We start from the raw sequence: 19,440 nt of genomic DNA, 5'->3' as shown, positions 1-19,440 counted from the left end.
GCCACGCCGTTGCTGCGGCCGGCCGCCGCCGCCGCCGCCGACGCCGCCGCCGCCGACGCCGCCGCCGACGCCGCCGCCGACGCCGCCGACGCCGCCGCCGAGCTGCCCTCGGCCGCTGCCGAGGCGTCGTTGGCAGTTAAGGCTGCCGCGGTACGCGCGGCTGCGTTTGCGGCGGAGGCTGCGACGACGCCGCCCGCCGCAGCCGCCGCCGCCGCCGCCGCCGCCGCCGCAACCGCCGCCGCAAACGCAACCGCAGCCGCCGCCGCAGCCGTCGGCGCCGCCGCCGCCGCCGAGGGGACCCCCCGGGAGGTCTGCTCGGGCGCGTTGTTGGGCGGCTCTCTTTCGCCCCGCCCGTCGCCATCCTTTGGCGGCATCAGCTCCTCCCCGCTGCTCCGCGCATCCGCGCCGCCGCCGGCGCGAGCGGCCGCGGTGGCGGCGCACGGTGCCGCGGCGGAGGCGGAGCCGGCCGCAGGGGCGGCGGCGGTGGCGAATCCCGCGCGCTGGGCCGCCACGGTCGGCATGTCTCCGGCCAGCTCCGGCCCGCGAGTCGTGTCGGCGGGCGGTGGGGCGGCGGCGGCGGCGGCGCGTGCTTCTCGTGCCTGTGGCGCTCGCGCTGCCAGATGCCGCGCCACGGCTACGGCAAGGGAGCGACAATGACCTCGTCGAGGGAAAGTAGGCGCGACGCCCGACTGGCTCAAGGAAGCCGCGCGAAGCGTCGCCGCGCCGACACCGCCGCACCCGCCGCCCGCGCCGGCTCGGGATTGCGATTCGCCGACCGCTGCGAACGCCGCGGCGGCCGCGGCGGCGGCCGCAGCGTCCGCCGCCGCGGACGCCGCCGCCGGAGCAACCCCTTTGGCCGAGGGTGGTGCGGGCATCTCTCTGGCGGCGCTCGACGTCTGCCCGTCGACCTTTCCAGACCTTTCTTGGAGCTTTCTTGGAGCTTTCCTGAAACCTTCCTGTAGGCGGCGCTCGACGGGTCGCTACTCGAGCTGCGCGCGAGTTTGCGCGAGGAGATGCGCGCAGTGCAGGCCTTCGGAGATGGCCCGAGATGGCCCGAGATGGCCCGAGATGACCCGAGGCTTCCGAGTTTGCTCAAAGAGATGCGCGGTCGTGCAGGTCGTCTCGCCACGACGGCTCTTCGCCGAGATTCCACCGAGACGCCGCCCTCGCCGCCTCCTCCCTCGCCGCCGCCCTCGCCGCCACCGCCCTCACCTCCACCGCCCTCGCCGCCACCCTCGCCACCCCCCCCCCCCTTCCCACCGCTGCGGCCACCACCCTCACATGACAGCCCTCCGACCCGCACTCACGCCCCGCTCCCCGCGGCTCGCGCGCAGGTCGAGCTCATCCGCGAGCTCGAGGCGCAGCGGCACGAGGTGCGCTCGCTGATCGAGGCGGGGCGGGAGGAGGTTGCTGCCTTGCGCGAGGAGAACGCCGCGCTCCGCGAGGAGAATGCGCGCCTTCGCGCGCCGCCGCTAGCCGCGCTGGGATTGCAGCGCTGGGGCGCGGGGCAGGTCACGTAGGTCGTAGAGCCCTGGCCGGTGTCTCGCACACAGTTGCTCGGCTGGAGGGCTGTGTCCTGTGAGTCGCTTGGCCGGCGCCAGATTTCTTTTTCTATTTGCGCCATCCCCGGCACAGCGACGAGCCGCAACGAAAATCGTAGAGTGAACCCTGAAAGGGCCAGACTCAACCTACGAGAGCAATTGAACAACACGTGAGAAGGGAGAACATAAAAAAAAGCCCGCGCGCCCCACATGCTCTAGGGATATTTGGTGAGTTTTTGGAGTTTGACTTTGAGCGCCGCACTGACTGCGCGGCCCGCGGGCACGGCCCCAGGGTGCGGCGTGTCAGCGCTGCTAAGATGCACACAGTGTTGCCCAAAGATAGAGACATGATAGTATCAGCCCAGCCCGAGCGGGTCCGTCGCCGCCCGCGCCGCCCGCGTGCGCTGCCGCTTGGCGTTGGAGCGATGCGTGCGCCACTCGGCGCTGTCGGCGTGCGCGTTGCAGTGCGCCGGCACCCTAGGCTCGCCGCCCCGCCAGTGGCGGCACGCGGACACGGGCGCGTCGCACGCGAAGCAATAGCAGTTGGGGCAAACCGCCTCGTTGCCATCGATTGGCGCCGCGACCGGCCTCTCGGCCGCATGGAAGGGATGGAGTGGGCAGAGCGCCCGCTGGTGCGGCAAATGCTCGGGCAGCAGGCCTGTGCGGCGCAAGCAAGGGAGGGTGAGAGTGCATCTGACAGAAGTCATGACGGGTATGGCTTGGGAGCGCCTGATGCGGCGGAGATTTGCACGTCGCCGCCTGCGAGCGAAGGAGCGGCGGCGGCGGAGCTTTGACGCGGCGGCGCCACCTCCTCCACCTCGTCGCTATCGCTCAGCGCCTCTGCGTCGGGCGGCGAAGGCGCGCCGTCGCTCGAGGGTGATAGCAGCACGCTGCTGCTGCCGCCTCCGCCGCCGCCGCGCCGCCCGCCGCCGCCCTTGCCTCGCTTCGCCTCCCGCGCCTTGTCGGTGAGAATTCGCGCCCGCTTGCCTGTGACGGCGGTGCTGCAAGGCCCCTCGTGCCAGAGGCGGAGGTTGCAGCCAAGCGTCTTGCAGCTCGGAGCTCGGAGGGGCGTCGAGGCAGCCTCCTCCTCCTCTTCGCTGCTGCTCTCGCCGGCTGCAGCCTCGCCGCCAGCGCCGCCTGGCTCGCCCTCGCCCGAGTCGGACGCCTCGCCTGCCGCCGCTGCCGACGGCCCTGCCTCTCCTGCCGTCGCCGCCGCCGCCTCACCAACCGCCCGCGCGTACGCCACCGCCGCCGCCACCGCCGAGCCGAAGTAGCCGATGGTGACCTGCCTTCCGTCCACACTGCGCCGCGCCTCGAAGCGGCCAGAGGAGCGGTGCTCGAACACGCCTAAGTAGCCGGTGCTGCATCTGCTCGAGAGGTGCAGACGCAAGCCCTCCGCCTCTGTCGCCACTATCGGAGGAGGTTGAGCAGGAGGCTGGTACTCGCCGGCCGCCTTCGCGTACGCCACCGCCGCCTCCACCGCCGTGTCGAAGGTGCCGATAGTGACATACCCCTGGCGCTGCGCCTTGAAGCGGCCCGAGGCCTGCTTGGACACGCGCTTGTAGCCGGTGCTGTTGTTGCTGGAGAGGTGCAAGCGCAAGCCCTCCGCCTCTGCCACCACCTCCGCCGCTTGGCGCTCGGCTGGCTCGCCCGCGTCGCTGCTCTCGGCAGCCGCAGCTTCGCCGCCTGGCTCGCGCTCGTCCGAGTCGGACGCCTCGCCCGCCGCCGCCGCCGCCTCGCCGACCGCCCGCGCATACGCCACCGCCGCCTCCACTGCCGTGTCGAAGTAGCCGATGGACGCCTTCTTTCCGTCCGCCGGGCGCATCGTCCTCCGGTGCGCACGGTCCCGGTGCGCCACAAATCGGCCAGAGGCGAGCCGCCACACTCCTCTGTACCCGGTGCTACTGGTGTGCGAGAGGTGCAGTCGCAAGCCCTCCGCCTCTGGTGCTGCCTCCTTGGCCTGCGCGTTAAGCACCCTCCTCTTGCACTTTGCGAGGTGGATCAGGCCCGTAGGCACGCACGGTCCGCCGGTGAGCGTTTGCCACCTCTCGTCGGCGTAGGGCTGCAACGACTCCGGCAGAAGACCGCCTAGCGCGGGGTCAAGAGGCACGAGATCTCGAGACCGCGGCGGAGTCTTAGCAGCGCACAGTTGGCAGCGGCTCATGCCCCGCACATCCCCTGGACAAGCGAGAGGGATGGCGAGGGTCGCCCAGAGGGTTTGTAACTGACGGGCTGAGAGGTCTTGCGGCGCAGCCGCACCTGCCTCCACATTATACGGATGCGTCGGCCTTACTGGCACACGTATACGCACAGGTGTAGTGTCTAGTGACACACACTGGGTCAAACCACACACACCTCAAAGGAAGCGGCACAGACCACATCGACCACGCACGCACGCGACGCGCAAACACTCTGAGGACTGAGCTGAGATGAACAAACAAATTCAGAGGCAGTGGAGAGGTGCGTGCGAGGCTAGTGCGCTGCCCGCGCGGCGCTCCACCGGTCGCAGAGCGCCAGCCTCACTCGCCTCGCCATGCCAGCAGCCGGGCGCGCGCGGGAGAGGAGCAGAGCTGGTGCGTGGCGGGAGTCGGTAGCCGAGATCTGGACGCGCAGGACCGCCGGCGCGGCGAGGCTCGAGTAAGCGCCTGTGTGGAGGTCGAACGGCGTGTGGGAGGGCGGTGGGCCGCGAGAGAGTCGCGCAGCCCCGCGTGTGTGGACCGGTGGCGCTTCGGGTGGCGTATCGGGCCGTCAGAGGCAGATACGTGGCGCAGCGAGTGCGAATACATGCGATAATTCGCACGCACCGTGCCGAGCCGACCCGCGTGCACGATTGGAGCACCTCGAGGCGGCGCGATAGGCGGTGTGTCGAGGTGCCGCGGCCCGCCGCTGCAGCGTGTCGAAAAGGCGCTCTCGGAGGCGCCGCGGTGGCGGCCGAGCGCGCGGAAGGAATCGGCGAGCAAATTTGATGGCGTGCCGGCCGTGGGCCCGGACGAAGGCGCTACCGGCTCGGTTCGAGACCAGTGCCTGCAGGGACGCCTCCAGCACTCAACACAGAGCTGGTTGAGGACGCGGAGACTTGGAACGTCGACGCCTACTTTGGGCGCTGCATGTGCCGGTGGGGCGGGGGTGGGGCCAAATAGCCGAGCGGGAAAGGTGCCTGCAAGGATCCCCAAAGGCCTGGGGTCGAATCTGGCCCGAAGGAATCCTAAAAAGGGGCCCTAATGGGGGCCTATGCGGCCCAAAAAGGCACCTGTGAAGAGAAGCCCCCCTAAGGATGAATGAAGTCTCCTAGGCTGTGATGTCTCCTAGGCTGTGATGCCCCCCCCTAAGGATGAATGAAGTCTCCTAGGCTGCTTGTCTCCTAGGCTGCTTGTCTCCTAGGCTGCTTGTCTCCTAGGCTGCTTGTCTCCTAGGCTGCTTGTCTCCTAGGCTGCTTGTCTCCTAGGCTGCTTGTCTCCTAGGCTGCTTGTCTCCTAGGCTGCTTGTCTCCTAGGCTGCTTGTCTCCTAGGCTGCTTGTCTCCTAGGCTGCTTGTCTCCTAGGCTGCTTGTCTCCTAGGCTGCTTGTCTCCTAGGCTGCTTGTCTCCTAGGCTGCTTGTCTCCTAGGCTGCTTGTCTCCTAGGCTGCTTGTCTCCTAGGCTGCTTGTCTCCTAGGCTGCTTGTCTCCTAGGCTGCTTGTCTCCTAGGCTGCTTGTCTCCTAGGCTGCTTGTCTCCTAGGCTGCTTGTCTCCTAGGCTGCTTGTCTCCTAGGCTGCTTGTCTCCTAGGCTGCTTGTCTCCTAGGCTGCTTGTCTCCTAGGCTGCTTGTCTCCTAGGCTGCTTGTCTCCTAGGCTGCTTGTCTCCTAGGCTGCTTGTCTCCTAGGCTGCTTGTCTCCTAGGCTGCTTGTCTCCTCTAAAGAAATGAGCCGAAGTTTTCGAAAGAAGGAGCGAGAAAGATAAAAGAAAACGCGAAATTGCTCGGAAAAAATTTGTGGACCCGCAGTTGCCCTCTCCTCCCTCCCCCCATGGTCGGCCGCCTCGCAGCGGCACGAGCTGCGCGCGCTCTGTCGTCTGCAGAGCGCTTGGGAACGACAGAGTTTTTCGGTGCGCTTCCACCGCGATTTCCGTGCGCGCTTCACCGGCAGGGATCGATGCGTGGTGGCTCAGAGCGGCTTGGAGCGGTCGTGGACGTTGGCGACGTGCGCGAGCTGGACGAGGAGGGCGCGGGGCTGGTACTGGACGCGCTTCGTGCGCACGGGATCATAGTCATCAAAGGCCAGCAACTCACTCGCGCCGAACAGGTCAGATTCACTGGCATGCTTGGCGAGACGATCATCCTGCCGCCGAGCTTTGAGGGCCGAGACCCAGAGCCAAACCAACCAGCGATCCAGCGCGTCACAAATTTTTGGGCGGACGGGAGCTGGAAGAGTCCTGCAGGCGTCTTCGGGACGTACTGGCACCAGGATGGCCAATTCTGGCAGGCGCCTTTGCATAACATCATGTCCATGCTCTATAGCGCTGCGCTGCCGCCGTCGGGCGGCCAGACCGGATTCGCCGACTTGCGCGCTGCGCGCGCCACGCTGTCCACCTCGTTGCTCGAGGAGGCAGCACGTTGCTCCATCCGCGCGTCGGTGCGCAACATCGCCGACTTTGCCAAGGGGACCGAGGAGGATCTTGCCCTCTTTCCCGACGTGAGCCACCCCATGCTCTCGACACATCTGCTCGACGGCGGCGCTCTCCTCTACCTGGGCTCGCATGCAATGGAAGTGGAGGGGATGGAGAGCGCTGAGGACGGGAGGGTGCTGCTGACGAGACTGCTGGCGCACACGACAGAGACGCCCGAGTTCACGTACTTCCACACGTGGGAGCTCGGCGACCTGCTCATCTGGGACAACACGCAAGTCCTCCACCACGGCTTCCCGTATGAGAACAACGGCATCAATCGGCGCGAGATGTACCGCTCACAGGCAAGGATGCGGAGCGCGAGCCCTGGTCGGTCGGGCGGATGCATATATGGGGCACGGTGAGCTAGGGCCTGGAAGGTTTTTTAGAGGTTTTAGGACGCGTGGCGCAAGTCTAAGTGGAGGGAATCAATGGCGCCGCTCATATACTGTGCCAAAAGAAGAAAAAATGCGTTCCCCATGTGCGGCGCAGGAGACGCACACCTCGCCCAAGTGAGAAGTGACAAGTGTGTGGAGGGGTGGAGGTGCGCACCGACCGCGACGACACCACCGTGTCCGTGACAGAAAGAAGAAACGGTATCCGACAGAGCAATGTCGACGCGCGCGCAATCATGCACGAACGGGGTTTGGCGCCACGAAGAAAACACATAATGTGCCGTCATCGCACCACCACCCTTGGCAGCACAAAGCTGCGCCAGATGTCCGCCAGCTCTGGAGCCGCTCCCTCGCGGCCATCGAAGCGCTCCTCGTCCCACGCGATAAGGTAGCCCAGCCGCATCACCTCCACCGCCCACTTGCGAGCCGCTGTTGGGAAGAGCGCGTGCGACTGCGGTGACCACTCCGCCGCCTTGAGGATGAGCCTGCCCACCTCCACCGCCTCGGCCGCTGGCTGCAAGTTGGCCGGCTCAAGAAGGAGTCCAGAAGCCTCGCCCGCCACGCTCAATTTGAACGACGGGGCCGACCTTGCCGGAGGCCTTTGCGGAGGCCACCTCCGCAGCCCACGAGGATGCGCGGAAACGACGACACCGACCTTGCCGTTCATCGAGGGCCGCGAGACGAGAGAGTGGATCGTGACTGTGGAACCGACGGCCGCAGCGGTCGGATCCGACTCGCCCCACGAGCAGAGGACGCGCGCCCGCTCGAGGGCCGACGGTTCGCCGGCTGAAGAGTCTGCGCCGCCGCGCAGCAGCGCCCGCGCCCGGTCGACGGTGAGCGCCTCGAGATGCTGGAGCGGCGTCCAGCCGCGGCTGGCGACCAGCCAAGCGGCGAGGTCGGCGTGGCCGCGGCGGTTTGCGAGCACCTCCGGCGTGCCGTAGGGCGGCGTTGCGGCGCGGGATGCGCCGTAGGAGGAGAGGAGCTTGACGACCTCGAGGTGACCATGGTGGCACGCGATGAACAGCGGCGTGGCGCCCTGCTCATCGGCCTGGTCGATCGCCGCGCCAGCCTCGAGGAGCAGCCGAACGATCTCGAGCTGGCCCTCCAGGCACGCGATGAACAGCGGCGTGGCGCCTTCATCATCGGCCTGGTCGACCGCCGCGCCGGCCTTTAGAAGCAGCCGGACGATCTCGACGTGGCCCTTCTCGCACGCGATGAGCAGCGGCGTGACGCCTTCCTGATTGGCTTGGCCGACCGCTGCGTCAGCCTCGAGGAGCAGCGGGGCGCACTCGACGTGGCCGTTCTGGCACGCGATGAGCAGCGGCGTGGAGCCTCGGGTCGTTGCTTGGTTGACCGCCGCGCTCGCCTCGAGAAGCAGCCGCACGCACTCGAGGTGGCCCAGCTCGCACGCAACGTACAGCGGCGTGAAGCCTCCATCGTCTGCTTGATTGACCGCCGCACTGGCCTCAAGAAGCTGCCGGGCGCACTCGACGTGGCCCTCCTCGCACGCAACGAGCAGCGGCGTGGAGCCGCCCGCAGCAGCTTGGTTGACCGCTGCCCTGGCCTCGAGGAGCAGCCGGGCGCACTCGAGGCATCCCTGCCAGCACGCGAGGACGAGAGCCGAGGCGGCGTCGCCGTCAGCGGCCCCCACGCTCGCGCCGGCTTCGAGCAGCAGCCGCACCGCCCCGGCCTGCCCGTGGCGAGCGGCCCAGGTCAGCAGCGTGTCCTGCCTCTCGGTGTCGAGCCGCGCGTCGAGCTGGGCCGCGAGCGACGTGCCGTGCGTCTGCTCCCCGGAGAGGAAGGCGTGCAGCGAGGCCAGGTTGCCCACGGCGAGGTCGGCGAGCATTATCGGCCCATGCCCCCAAAAGAGAACCGCCATGTCTTTGCCCACCGCCAGGTCGGCGAGCTGCGTTGGGAGGGCGCCGCTCATCGGTTGTGGGGTTTGTTTTTCTTTCTTTGGCTATTGGTTTTTTCGCGAGAACAAACGCGGAGCAGGAGGGGACGCACACCTCGCCCAAGCGTGTGGAGGGGAGGTGCCACCGAGAGAATAAGAAAGAAAAATCGGCGGACGTGTTGTGCCGCCATTCGAGCCGCGTTCTACCGGCGTGTGCCGCCATTCGAGCCGCGCAGCAGCCGGGAAATGGTTGTGCCTCTCCTGGTCCTCGCTGGCGCGGCATGCAGCCTCAAGCCCGGCATGTCGCTGCGACGCACAGTGGACGTGCCGGGCACCGCCGCGGGGTGGAATGACGTCACCGATCAATTCGTGGCCGCGCTGCCGCCCGTGCCGAGTGCACTGGCCACGGTGCGCGCGCCATCCGGCTGCCGGCTCGCCCTCATCGACCCGGCGATCCTTGCGGTTGGTCCGGCGTGCGACGTGGCTCCGCGTCGGCTCTGGGGCGAAACTGTCTCGCTTGCCGTGAGAGACGGCTCGCCGCTCCTGCCGTGCTCAGCCCGGCTGCTCGTCCTCGGCGACGGCGATCCGGAGGCGTCGTGGGAGGGTGGTGTGCTCGACGTGAGCATCGAGGCGGCCGACCCACTGCTCGAGCAGCAGCGCGGCGCGGCCGGCGGCGAGGCGTTTGCGCAGGCAGCCCTCCGCACGGCGCTCGCGGCGGGCGGGGCAGACGCGGCGGCGGTCGCCGCGCTGGAGACGGCGGAGGAGCCGTCGCCTGCGAGCCGAGTGTACGAGACGTTCGTGGCGCGGTGGGCGGAGGACGTCCACGGCGAGGCGTTGCTGCCGGCAGCGAGGCGCGCAGACGCACAGACGCACACGCACATGGCTCGGGGACCCGCAAGTGTAGTGGCGTGAGCAGCTCAGGCACTAGCAGAGGCGCACCTGCCTTGAGCGGAGCTCTTTCTCTGTGGACGTAGGCGCGCCACCCACCACATACCTCCCCATCTCTCCCCATATCTCCCCATGAGTACGTAGGCGCGCCGCCCACCACATACTCCACCTCTTCCGCGAGCAGGCGGCCGCCCACACTCGCTCACCCTACAGCCACGGGACCGAACCCACACCGGATTCGACACTCCGGAGGGTGTGGTACTAGGCCGCGGCGGCCGCCGCGTACTTGCGCAACAACGACGCGGCGGTCGACGCGCGCCGCGCTGATTACCCGAGATTGCCCGAGATGACCCGAGATTGCCCGAGATTAGGCGATCGACGCAGGCCGCGTGCGTTTGCCGGCGCATCGCGTCCACTTGGTACTTGACAATGTCCGGTCGGCGTACAACGTCGGCTCAATTTTCCGGACGGCCGACACGGCGCGCGTTTAGAGACGGGGAGAGGCGTTCCGCATCTGCGCCCGGCCGGTGCTGCTGCAGACAGAGCTTGGGCCCGCCGGCGGGATCTCCCGCAATCTCCGGCGGGATCTCCCGCAATCTCAGGCGGGATCTCCCGCAATCTCCGGCGGGATCTCCCGCAATCTCCTTTCCGCAATCCCTCCCCGGTAGGCGCGTTGCGCCGAGGTGATCACCTGCGGCTTCACGCCGCACCCGCCCAATCCGAAGCTCGCGAAGACGGCCCGTGTGGCTAGATGTGCCTGGAGAGTAGACTGGAGAGTAGAGGCCAGGCAGAGGCACCGCCCACCCAGGGTACCCTCTCCGAGGACCCCTTTGCTCTCTCGAGGACTCGCCGGGCTCTGCTCCCAGAGACCTCGAGAGAGCGTGCGTGTGCCTCTGCTCGCCAGGGGGTGGGAGGGACTGCCCTCCCCTACCCCACGGCACCCGAACCCACCCTCCCCTACCCCACGGTACCCGAACCCACCCTCCCCTACCCCACGGTAACCGAACCCACCCTCCCCTACCCCACGGCACCCGAACCCACCCTCCCCTACCCCACGGTAACCGAACCCACCCTCCCCTCCCCCACGGTACCCGAACCCACCCTCCCCTACCCCACGGTACCCGAACCCACCACGGGGGCCAGGCTAGATGCGGAGGAGCCGCGATGTGCGTCGGATTGGGGCACGCACACCGCAGCACACTCGGATTGGGGCACGCACACCGCAGCACACTCAGGGCGAGGGAGGTCAGCACACTCCACGCCGCGGGGCGAGCATGCACGCATCTGCTGTTGCCGTCTTTTCTTCCACCGCTGTTCGGTGTGGGTTCGGTGACCGTGGGGGTAGGGATGGTGGAGAAGTCTACCTGACCTGGCCGTATCTTAGGCCTTTGGTGCGATCGAGTCGGTGCCGACGCGCCACGCACAGTCGACGCTTCAGGCCTGCTCCCAAAGCACTTTCTCATTCTCTCATACCCCAGCGCACTCACTCTCTCTGCTCACAGCGCACCGGCCCTTCTCGTCTGTTCATCACTCACACACACACACACACACACACACACACACACACACACACACACACACACACACACACACACACACACACACACACACACACACACACACACACACACACACACCGCTCGCCCACGCGCACCGGGCCTTGCACTTTGAATGCCGTGCGGCTCCTGACGTCTGGACGTGGAGTCGCGAGGGCCGCCTGGCCCTTGCCCCACCACCTCGTGTGTGTGTGGAGAAGTGTACCTGGCCTCACCTGACCTCACCTCACCACTCCCTCTGCAGGACCCACCCGTTACGCTCCCGTTTGCAGGACGAGCCACCTCAGCGCCGTCGTCGATCTCCTTTTAGGCCGTCCGCGCGCTGCAGGCCGGCGGAGTCGCCGCGTCCTCACCCTACAGCCACGGGACGGTGCCCATACCGGATTCGAGACTCTGGAGGGTATGGTACTAGGCCGGCGGAGTCGCCGTGTACGCGATGGAGACGACGGAGCGATCGCAGGCCTACAGCACGGTCGCCTTTCCGCCCGGCGGCGTCGCCCTTGTGCTTGGCAACGAGCAGATCGGCGTCGACACGGACGTGCTGGCCGCCGTGGACGGCATCGTCGAGATCCCGACCTTTGGGGTGAAGAACTCGCTCAATGTGGCCAGCGCCGCGACCGTCGTCGTGTTTGAGGTGCTACGGCAATGGGGGTTACTCGACGGGCAGCAGGGCGGGACGGGGGGGGGGGGGGGGGCGGGGGAGCAGCGGGGTGGGACATAGCTCATAGGTCTCTTGTGAAATTCCTGTGTGCTGTGATGAAATGTATACAGTCCATCACACGCAAGTGCCCGCCGTTCTCCATGGCGCGCGTAGCTATGACAGGGACCGCGGCCGCGGACCCGGCGGCGGACGGGGCTGGCGCGCAAGCGCCGGCCACCGTCGTGCCGCCGGGGATGCGCAGCGGACGCTGGAATAGCTCCGATCGCGCGCAACTGGAGGACGCGGTGAGTGTCGCAAGGCTGTTCGGTGCGTCTTGTGTCAGGGTGATAAGGCCTGGCTACGCGACCATCGAGGTCGACCTGAAGCACGAGAAGGCCGCGGGCGACCGCGAGTCGGTGCAGGCGGCGGAGCGCTCGTACATCGAGCGCACCGCGCCGAAGAAGAAGGAGCCCACCAAGGAGCAGCTCGCGGCTCGAGCCGCGGCACGCAAGGCCAAGAAGGACCGGCAGAAGGCGCGCCGGGCGACGGAGGCTGGCGAGCGCGCCGCGAGCGAGGCCGAGCGCGCGGAGGCCCCGCGGGCGCAGCTGCGCGAGAACATCCAGTACGTGATGGCCGGGCTGCGGTCTGCAGCTGCGCAGGCGCGCAGCCAGGCCGGGTCCAAAATGGGGGTCGAATACTCGCTGCCCCCGGAGAGGGACGACGGGTATCGACGCGGCCCCAGCAAGGTGTACGCCACAGTTCCCCAGGGGACCGTGGCGACGACCGTCGCCTCGGACTGGCTCGCGAACGAGCTGGCCGAGCACGGAGAGATCGATGCGGCATACCGCGACCGCATAGTCATGCACCTGATGACGGCCGCCGGCGCCTCGGCGCCGGCCGACGCCGTGTTCAGGTTCACGGCTGGCGACGCGATGCAGACCGAGGACGACGACGAGGACGCTGACCGCTCCGAGGATTATTCCGACGACGGGAGGGCGTCCGACTTGTAGCTGGCCTCACCCATATCTTACCCTCTGCCCCCCCCTCCTGCTACCCCCCAGGCTAGATGGTCACAGATAGCCCCACACAGCCCCTTACCCTTCACCCTCGCCTCGCTGCTTGGTGTTTCTGAACACGTAGACGACCACGCTGTGGGGGTTGTGTTATAGGAGTAGGAGTGGGGTGCAGGTTGCTCACCCACGGCACCGGGCCGGTGCTTGCACTTTGAATGCCGTGGGGCTCCTGCCCGTGTCCCGGGCGTGGAGATGCGAGGGTCGCCCCCCCTTGCCCCACCACTTTGTGTGTGTGGAGACGTTTACCTTACCTTACCTTATACAGTCCGGGCGCGGTCGCCTGCCCCTCCCTCCCGACTAGAGCCGCCTGCAGGGAGAGAAAGCGGCCCCCTTCGTTCTCCACACTCCAGCGTGCCGGACATTCCTCATCCGTCGATCGTCCGCTTCGTCGTGCCGGCGCAGAGAGAAGCACACCGCGCGGCGGCCCGGCCGGCCGGCGCGGCGCGGCCGCGGTCGGTGTGATTTTCGACTATTCGAGATCTGAAGCATGGATACATATCAGCAGCACACAGACGCGCTCGCAAGACGAGAGCAACACATGCCACATGTACATCGTGAGGATACACGGCCCAAAAGCGCGGCGCCCGCACCTAGCAGGTGGCGACTCTCGAGACCGGAGAGTGTGATGGCAATCGATCAGCCCGGCAGGCAAGCGCCCGCCGTGCACAGCAGCTACAAGAGGCGACAGCGGGCAATCACAGCACCGCGAGCGGCACCAGCGGCTGTCGGTCGCGCAACATCGGCGGAGGTAGTGCCAGGGAGGCAGGGAGCCGAGTGTTGAGCGTCGGGCTGAGCCGTGGTGCGGTTGGCAGAGGGCACGCGAGCGGCGGCGGCAGGCTCATCGGCGGCGGCATGGTCGTCATCGTTTGAGCGCGCAGCGACGGGGCCGACGGCGGGTACGGCGAGGGGCTGCCCTCAGGCGTGCGGGAAAGGCGAATTATAACGTGGCGCTCGAAAGCGTCGAGCGACGCCACCCGGCGAAGGGTCGGCGGCTTTCGCATGTCATCAAGCGCTCCAAAACCGCGTTTGTTGGGGCTGCGGAGAGCGAGGACACAGGTGGTGGACTCTGCACGCCGAAGAAGAGCAGGCATGGCTTGATGAAGGTTCGCACGCTTCTGCTGCTTGTGTCCTGACCAAACACGTGTTTCTTTTATTCGTGGGATGCGTCCACCCATCCCCGTTGGTGTCCAGTCCGAGCCTGGCTGTTCTTCACCTTCCTACACACATACATACATTCTATTACTGCTTGCAAGTGACCCAGGAGAGGTGTCGGAGGACGCCACCGTCGCCTATCGAGTTCTTTCTCCTTCTCAATGAGTGGCTTCCCCTTAATCTCAGGCTCGGACTGGACACCAACGCGGTATGGGGCGGAGCAGCCGCCTCCGTCAGAAACACGCCCCTGGGACCAAACCTCCCTCTCTCTCCTCAAAGGCTCACCTGTTTTCTGTCGACACTGTTTGCGCAATTGGGCTCCTTCTGTCTCCTCACGCTCCGAACTCTGTGCCCAGGACCTCGGGAACTAGCCGGGGCAGTCGGAGAAGTGGCAACTCCGTGCACTGACGGTCGGCCGCCAGAAAACACGCCTCCGTGGCTCGGGTTACACCAATCCTCGCTACCCAACGCGGCCAAAGGATATCCACCTCGAGAACCTCGAGAACCTGTGCCCAGGGTGCTCGGACGGCACCCCGGAGTTCCGTGTGTGCATGAAGCCTGCACACGATCCGCAAAATGGCCGACCTTTCCCCTGCGCCCTCGCTTCACTGCGGGCAGAGCGCTCCGTGTGTGCGGTACTCGCCACACCTCGCCGCACCGGCGGAGCGGCCTAGCTCTGCGCACCACCAGCATCCGCCCGGGATCCATCCGCTGCTCTTGGTGCTCGACCGGATTTGTGTTGGCTGCAGCGAGTGCTCCCTCACGATAAAGGGACTGCGGCAGCAGTATCCGGAGTTGACGAGAACCGACGCGCGCAAGATCATGAAGCTCAAACGCATATACTGCTCGGCATGTCCCCAGGGCCGGGATCGCCCGGCCGCTGAGGTGCCGCACCTGACAGACGACGCCGCCATGCAGCTGGCCACCTCTCTCGCGGGCCGCCTGCGCTTGACACCCGCAGTTGTTGGCGCAGCCTTTCCTCCATCCGTCCCGATGCAGTCACTGCTGCCGCCGCTCAGCTCCTCGTCGAGCGGCTTCCCACCGCCGCTATCAGTGCCGTCGTCGACGGTTCGGCCGCTGACGCAAGATCAGCAGGACGACGACGAGACCGGGTCTTGCGAGTCCGAGGAGCACTTTCCGAGCCGCTGGCTCCCACCTGGTCTGACGTGAGTCCCTCTCCCTCCCTATTTGACGACTACTGGTCGCTGCATGTACGATGTGTGGAGAGAGAGTGAGAGACGCGTGAAAGAGACGCGTGCGTGTGCAAAAGCGACAGTCCTCTTGCCAGACTGTCGTGGAGAGGGTGGTTGCATGTATATTAGAGGCAAAATGGTACAGTACGGTCAGGCCCTAGGTGTGTGGCCGAAAGACGGTAAGAACTAAGACCGCTCTCAGCCTCTGTGCCTGAGAAGACAGTCACGAGTCACACTCCCAGACAGTGAGAGCGGTGACCAGTGTCCGGGCCGAGGGCGCTCAGGGCTTCGGACGCACACGGCCCCGCTGAGCGCTGTGACACAGGAGTCCTGTATCAGGTGCCTGAGGAGTCAGGAGTTGTCAGGAGAGACGGGCGACGGGTTTCTCGAGACTCGACGGTCTGTGTGGTGTGACAGTGCTCACAGACACATGGCAGACGTGTCACGTGTGACCCGCTCGACGGCTCACTCACGCGTCGATCTGCTGTCTATCCGCGGCTCGTCGCTCGATCCGAGACTGCAACGAACTCCGCTCAGCCGACTCACTAGCATGCGAGCAGATGGTCCTTCTCGACGTCCTTGGCCGCCCTCAGCTCCCCCTTGATGGCCGGCCGTGGAGACGTGTCTGGCGAGTCGCAGGCCCCTTCATCGTCCGCCCCACCCTTCTGCTGCTTCTCTTCTCCACCCTCTGCGGCTGTGGCGCCTCGTCGACTGCTGCAAGCGATGTAACACATCACAAGCAATCTCCAGGCCGTCACAGCACTCACCACTGCCCACACGGGTACCTCCACGCCCGCCTGCCCGAGGAGCAGCTTGCCGCCGATCAAGATGAGGATGACTCCGAGCGCCGCGTCGAGCGCGTCGAGGTGGTCGATGAAGGCTGCGGCAAGAAAGTAGACTGGTCGGAGGAGGAGGATTGAGAGGGTCATTGTCACCTGCGGACACGCCGGTCGTTGGCACAGCATGGGTAGAGGAAAAGTCTCGGTCTTGCTCACCGAGAGAGTGAACGGGTCTCGAGTCAGCGCGAGCACGGCGGTGATGTTGTCCGAGGAGAAGGTGAGGTCGGAGCAGCCGATGGCGAACATGAGGGCGCTGGTACGCGTGATGTGCAGCCGCCCAGAAGCCTCGTCGCGCGCGAGATAGAGGTCGTCGGTGTCGGCCGACCACCGGACCGGCAGGACGCGCTGCAGCGATCGCACCGCCCAATGGTGTTCAGGCTCCTCCGCCTCCGGCTCGCCCTCGCTCTCGGTCGGGTGGCTGCACATACCCGCCGTCATCTGAAGACCCTTGGCGAAGACCGCCGCTGCGAGGACCACTTGCAGCGGAGCGAACGCCTCGATCAGCTTCCCTGTGGCGAGCATCGTGACCAGCCTCAGCAGTGCGGCAAAGATGAAGCCGTCTGAGATGACTCGCCGGTGGCAGCGCAGCGGCAGCTTCGAGTGCTTAAGGAACATCATGAAGACGACGAGATTGTCTGGCGACAGCAGCATGTTCAGCAGCATGATGGACGCGTAACGTGTTGGCGTCTCCCACCCCTCCCTCGCGCCGATGCAGCCAAGCACCAGCCCGCAAAAGGCTCCAAAGCCGAGCAGCCAGCCGACGGCTAGCTTCACCTGAATGTCGGGCCGACCGCCGAGGGCGAGCTCCTCCGCAAAGAGCGCCGCTACGATGGCGATCACCAGCCCGATCCACTGAACAAAATCTCCTCGCTGCAGCCGGCTGCCGCTGCGACGGGTGCTGTTGCGCTGCAGCCCGAGGAATGGCGTGCTGCTATTGTAGCGCAGGGCGAAGCTGGGTGCGAGCAAGAGAGCCGGATGTTTTCTGACATGCGTGCCGTGGCGCTCTGTGGTCGCCGCCGAGCTGAGCAAGAGCATAACCGGCATTGACGCCCACTTCAAGCGGCGGGACGTGCAAGTTTGGCCGTTTTCTCAATTCCTGTGATAGTGCTAGCACGCGCCAGTCCGCACCTGTGTCGAGCCTGTCTGCTGTGAGAGAGAGAGAGTTGTTTTCAGTTAAATTCTCAATTGAAGGTTACTTTCAGTCCAAATCCCCCCATCCATGTGGATGGCTACGACGGCCGCTTCATCAGCCAGGGCTACGCCTACGGTGCCGCTGAATGAATGCATCGACAAGCTGGTTGACTACCTCGGGACGGGCAACCTCCCCCTAATAGGGGGACACGTGCCCGATCAACGGGCCCGCCGCGTCGTCACTCGGGCTCGATTTGGCCATTAATTGGGGTAGAAGCAGGCGCTTGCCTCAATGGATGACCCCCTGTTTTTGGTTGAAGGACGCGCAGCGCGATTGTCTCCGGCAGTCTGCTATCCAGACGCTCCCGGACGTGTGGGTCAAGTTGCACCGACGGAGAACGCATGCTTCATGGCGGAGGCGAACGCACCTAAGCGGCGCGCAGATCGTAAATTTGCAGATCCGGCACCAACTTGATTCGTAGAAAGTGAGAGACGCCGGGCAGCGTGGCGCACAACTGAACCCTCCCATACGTGTTTGTGCTCCTCCTTTGCTGTCCCATCTCCTCATCTCTTTCCCGCCTGGGCGGGGCAGTGGGCGGGCGCGCGGTGCGGCGCGGCGTGTGCGTGTGTGCGACTGCGACGAAGGACCGCTCGCAAGGGACCATTGGGTTTGTACTATTAACAACGAAGGCGCTCTCAAAAGAAAAATTCGACGCACCCCCCTCGCCCCCTCGGGGGGGGGGGGGGAAGTATGTACGGCCGTAGGGGGAAAGCGTAGGGGGAAAGCGAATCGCCCTCCCCACTCGCCCACTGGTGGGTCAGTGTTCACGTCGGGGGGGTCATAACAAACAGGTATAGGAGATCGAGGTGCACGCTGCTGAAGCAGTGTGTCGCCCCCCCCTCTCCATCGTCTCACTGTGAGGTGTGAGACGTCGGCGGTGATGGCGGTGTGACCGATCGAGCTACAAAAGGAGCTTGTTCAGCATGATCAGGGTGGCGGTCGAGCAATCGTCCGCACTTTCTCTCTACATACACTCCTCTCTCTCCTGTCGGCTGCCGCGGGCTGATTTCGCTCGGGCCTCGGCGCGGCCGCCGGTGCCACCAGGGACCAGGGGTGGCAGCGCGGCCCGGAGCTCCTGCGCCGGCGGGCCGCCCGGCTAGCCGCCGCACCAGGAGCGGGGGAGGAGAGAGGTTGCGGCGGCGCGGGCCCGGCGGGGCCGGCGCGCGCTGCCGCTGGCGTCGCTGCCGTGCTACGAGCCCGCCACAGCATTGGCTGGGACCTGGGTTCGGGAAAAGTTGATTTCGTGATCTGACGCGTATGTATCGCTGCGTCACACATCTCTCTTCTCTCAAACCATCCCCCCCGCGCCGTCGGGGGTCGGGCGCGCGACTCTCGCCGCGTTGCGCAGCGGTCAACGTTGGTCCGCCTCCCGGCCGGGGTGGGCTCGTACTACTGGAGGGTGTGCGGGATGTCTGGGCCCGAGAGCGATGTGTCACGTGTGTGTCTGCCTTGCTCAAAACAAACCAGCGTCGCGTGGCCTGGCCAGTGTGTCGGGCCGCGTGGGGCTCGCACGTGGGGACGGACAGGCTAGCTCGAATTAGCAAGGTGTCTCACCTCAGAATTGAATACACGACACACAGCGCGTAGCCGCTGCCCGTGAAGTGCATCTAGCTCTTGAGCTTTCGAGTTATTGGAGGCATCCCGCTTTGCCGCTCTCACAGAGGTGGCAATGCACACAATATTGTTGATGCGTTAGCGTACTGGCATGCTTGCAAATAGAAGCCTCGGCGGCTCATTGGCGGCGCCCGTCGTAGTAGACTCGCTTGAGCACGAGCCCAGCCGCGAGCACTGCCACAACTGCCAGCTTGAGAGCGAGAGCCGTGAGTGCAGTCCACCCGAGAGACTTGCCTCTCATGGCCTCCACCTTGTTGTCGGGGGTCCCTCGGTTGAGCGGTCGCCGCTCCTGCTCTGCAGCCTCCCACTCCTTGTAGCGATCCCGCTCGGTCCGGGTCATCGGAGCGATCCGCGTCGGGGTTCGAGCCGATCCCAAAGTAAAACGCGTTGGAGCACCCAATCACTTCGCGCGTTTCTTTCAAAGGAATCCCGACGCTGAGCTGAGCGCGTCGGCACCGGCGGCGCAGCGGCGGAGGTATCGCACTGCATGGCGGTCGAGCCCCTGCGAGCTATCCACCGAGGCAGCAAGGAGCCCGAACGCTTTCGAGCTATCGAAGGCATCCCGCTTTGCCCCGCTCTCACAGAGGTGGCAATGCACACAATATTGGTGACTGCATACTCGCATCCGTCGTTTGTGCGTGCCCGCCGAGGCCGCAGCCACCGAAGCGCCCGTCCTCCTGGGCCTCCGCCCAGGCCTGGTCGATGAGCTCCTGCGGGCTGTGGCCTGCCTCAGCCAGCTGCACGAACGACTTCTTGAGCGCCGGCTCCACCACTTCCTCGAGCACTGGCGAGAAAACAACCCGCCAGGTGCGGAGTCCTTACT

The 19,440-nt window shown here is 66.1% G+C and overlaps 7 protein-coding genes across 7 annotated transcripts; 3 read left to right on the top strand and 4 right to left on the bottom strand.

Moving 5' to 3' along the window:
• Positions 1–1,897: 1,897 nt before the first annotated feature.
• On the bottom strand, positions 1,898–3,705 carry EMIHUDRAFT_107540 (hypothetical protein; the record flags this gene model as incomplete). The annotated part of the gene is made up of 2 exons (XM_005757243.1): positions 1,898–2,199; positions 2,337–3,705. The coding sequence occupies 2 exons, from the start codon at positions 3,703–3,705 to the stop codon at positions 1,898–1,900; spliced, it is 1,671 nt and encodes a 556-aa protein (XP_005757300.1).
• A 1,839-nt stretch (positions 3,706–5,544) lies between these two features.
• Positions 5,545–6,546, top strand: EMIHUDRAFT_107539 (TauD/TfdA family dioxygenase; the record flags this gene model as incomplete). The annotated part of the gene is made up of 1 exon (XM_005757242.1): positions 5,545–6,546. The coding sequence occupies one exon, from the start codon at positions 5,545–5,547 to the stop codon at positions 6,544–6,546; it is 1,002 nt and encodes a 333-aa protein (XP_005757299.1).
• A 313-nt stretch (positions 6,547–6,859) lies between these two features.
• Positions 6,860–7,243, bottom strand: EMIHUDRAFT_220664 (hypothetical protein; the record flags this gene model as incomplete). The annotated part of the gene is made up of 1 exon (XM_005757241.1): positions 6,860–7,243. One exon carries the CDS (start codon positions 7,241–7,243, stop codon positions 6,860–6,862), a length of 384 nt encoding a protein of 127 aa, XP_005757298.1.
• Positions 7,244–8,747: 1,504 nt separating this feature from the next.
• EMIHUDRAFT_453773 (hypothetical protein) lies at positions 8,748–10,799 on the top strand (the record flags this gene model as incomplete). The annotated part of the gene is made up of 6 exons (XM_005757240.1): positions 8,748–9,321; positions 9,503–9,542; positions 9,624–9,671; positions 9,739–9,837; positions 10,027–10,095; positions 10,743–10,799. Coding segments are annotated over exons 1-6 (864 nt in total), but the record flags the coding sequence as incomplete, so codon positions are not given.
• A 2,523-nt stretch (positions 10,800–13,322) lies between these two features.
• EMIHUDRAFT_220661 (hypothetical protein) lies at positions 13,323–13,718 on the bottom strand (the record flags this gene model as incomplete). The annotated part of the gene is made up of 1 exon (XM_005757239.1): positions 13,323–13,718. The coding sequence occupies one exon, from the start codon at positions 13,716–13,718 to the stop codon at positions 13,323–13,325; it is 396 nt and encodes a 131-aa protein (XP_005757296.1).
• Positions 13,719–14,355: 637 nt separating this feature from the next.
• On the top strand, positions 14,356–14,949 carry EMIHUDRAFT_220660 (hypothetical protein; the record flags this gene model as incomplete). Its single annotated transcript, XM_005757238.1, has 1 exon — positions 14,356–14,949. One exon carries the CDS (start codon positions 14,356–14,358, stop codon positions 14,947–14,949), a length of 594 nt encoding a protein of 197 aa, XP_005757295.1.
• Positions 14,950–15,129: 180 nt separating this feature from the next.
• EMIHUDRAFT_107537 (hypothetical protein) lies at positions 15,130–16,855 on the bottom strand (the record flags this gene model as incomplete). Its single annotated transcript, XM_005757237.1, has 3 exons — positions 15,130–15,183; positions 15,758–15,907; positions 15,968–16,855. The coding sequence occupies 3 exons, from the start codon at positions 16,853–16,855 to the stop codon at positions 15,130–15,132; spliced, it is 1,092 nt and encodes a 363-aa protein (XP_005757294.1).
• Between the last annotated feature and the right edge of the window lie 2,585 nt (positions 16,856–19,440).

This window comes from Emiliania huxleyi (genome assembly GCF_000372725.1).
Source record: "Emiliania huxleyi CCMP1516 unplaced genomic scaffold EMIHUscaffold_92, whole genome shotgun sequence".
Lineage (NCBI taxonomy): Eukaryota > Haptophyta > Isochrysidales > Noelaerhabdaceae > Emiliania > Emiliania huxleyi.
This window is presented reverse-complemented; position numbering and strand designations above follow the sequence as displayed.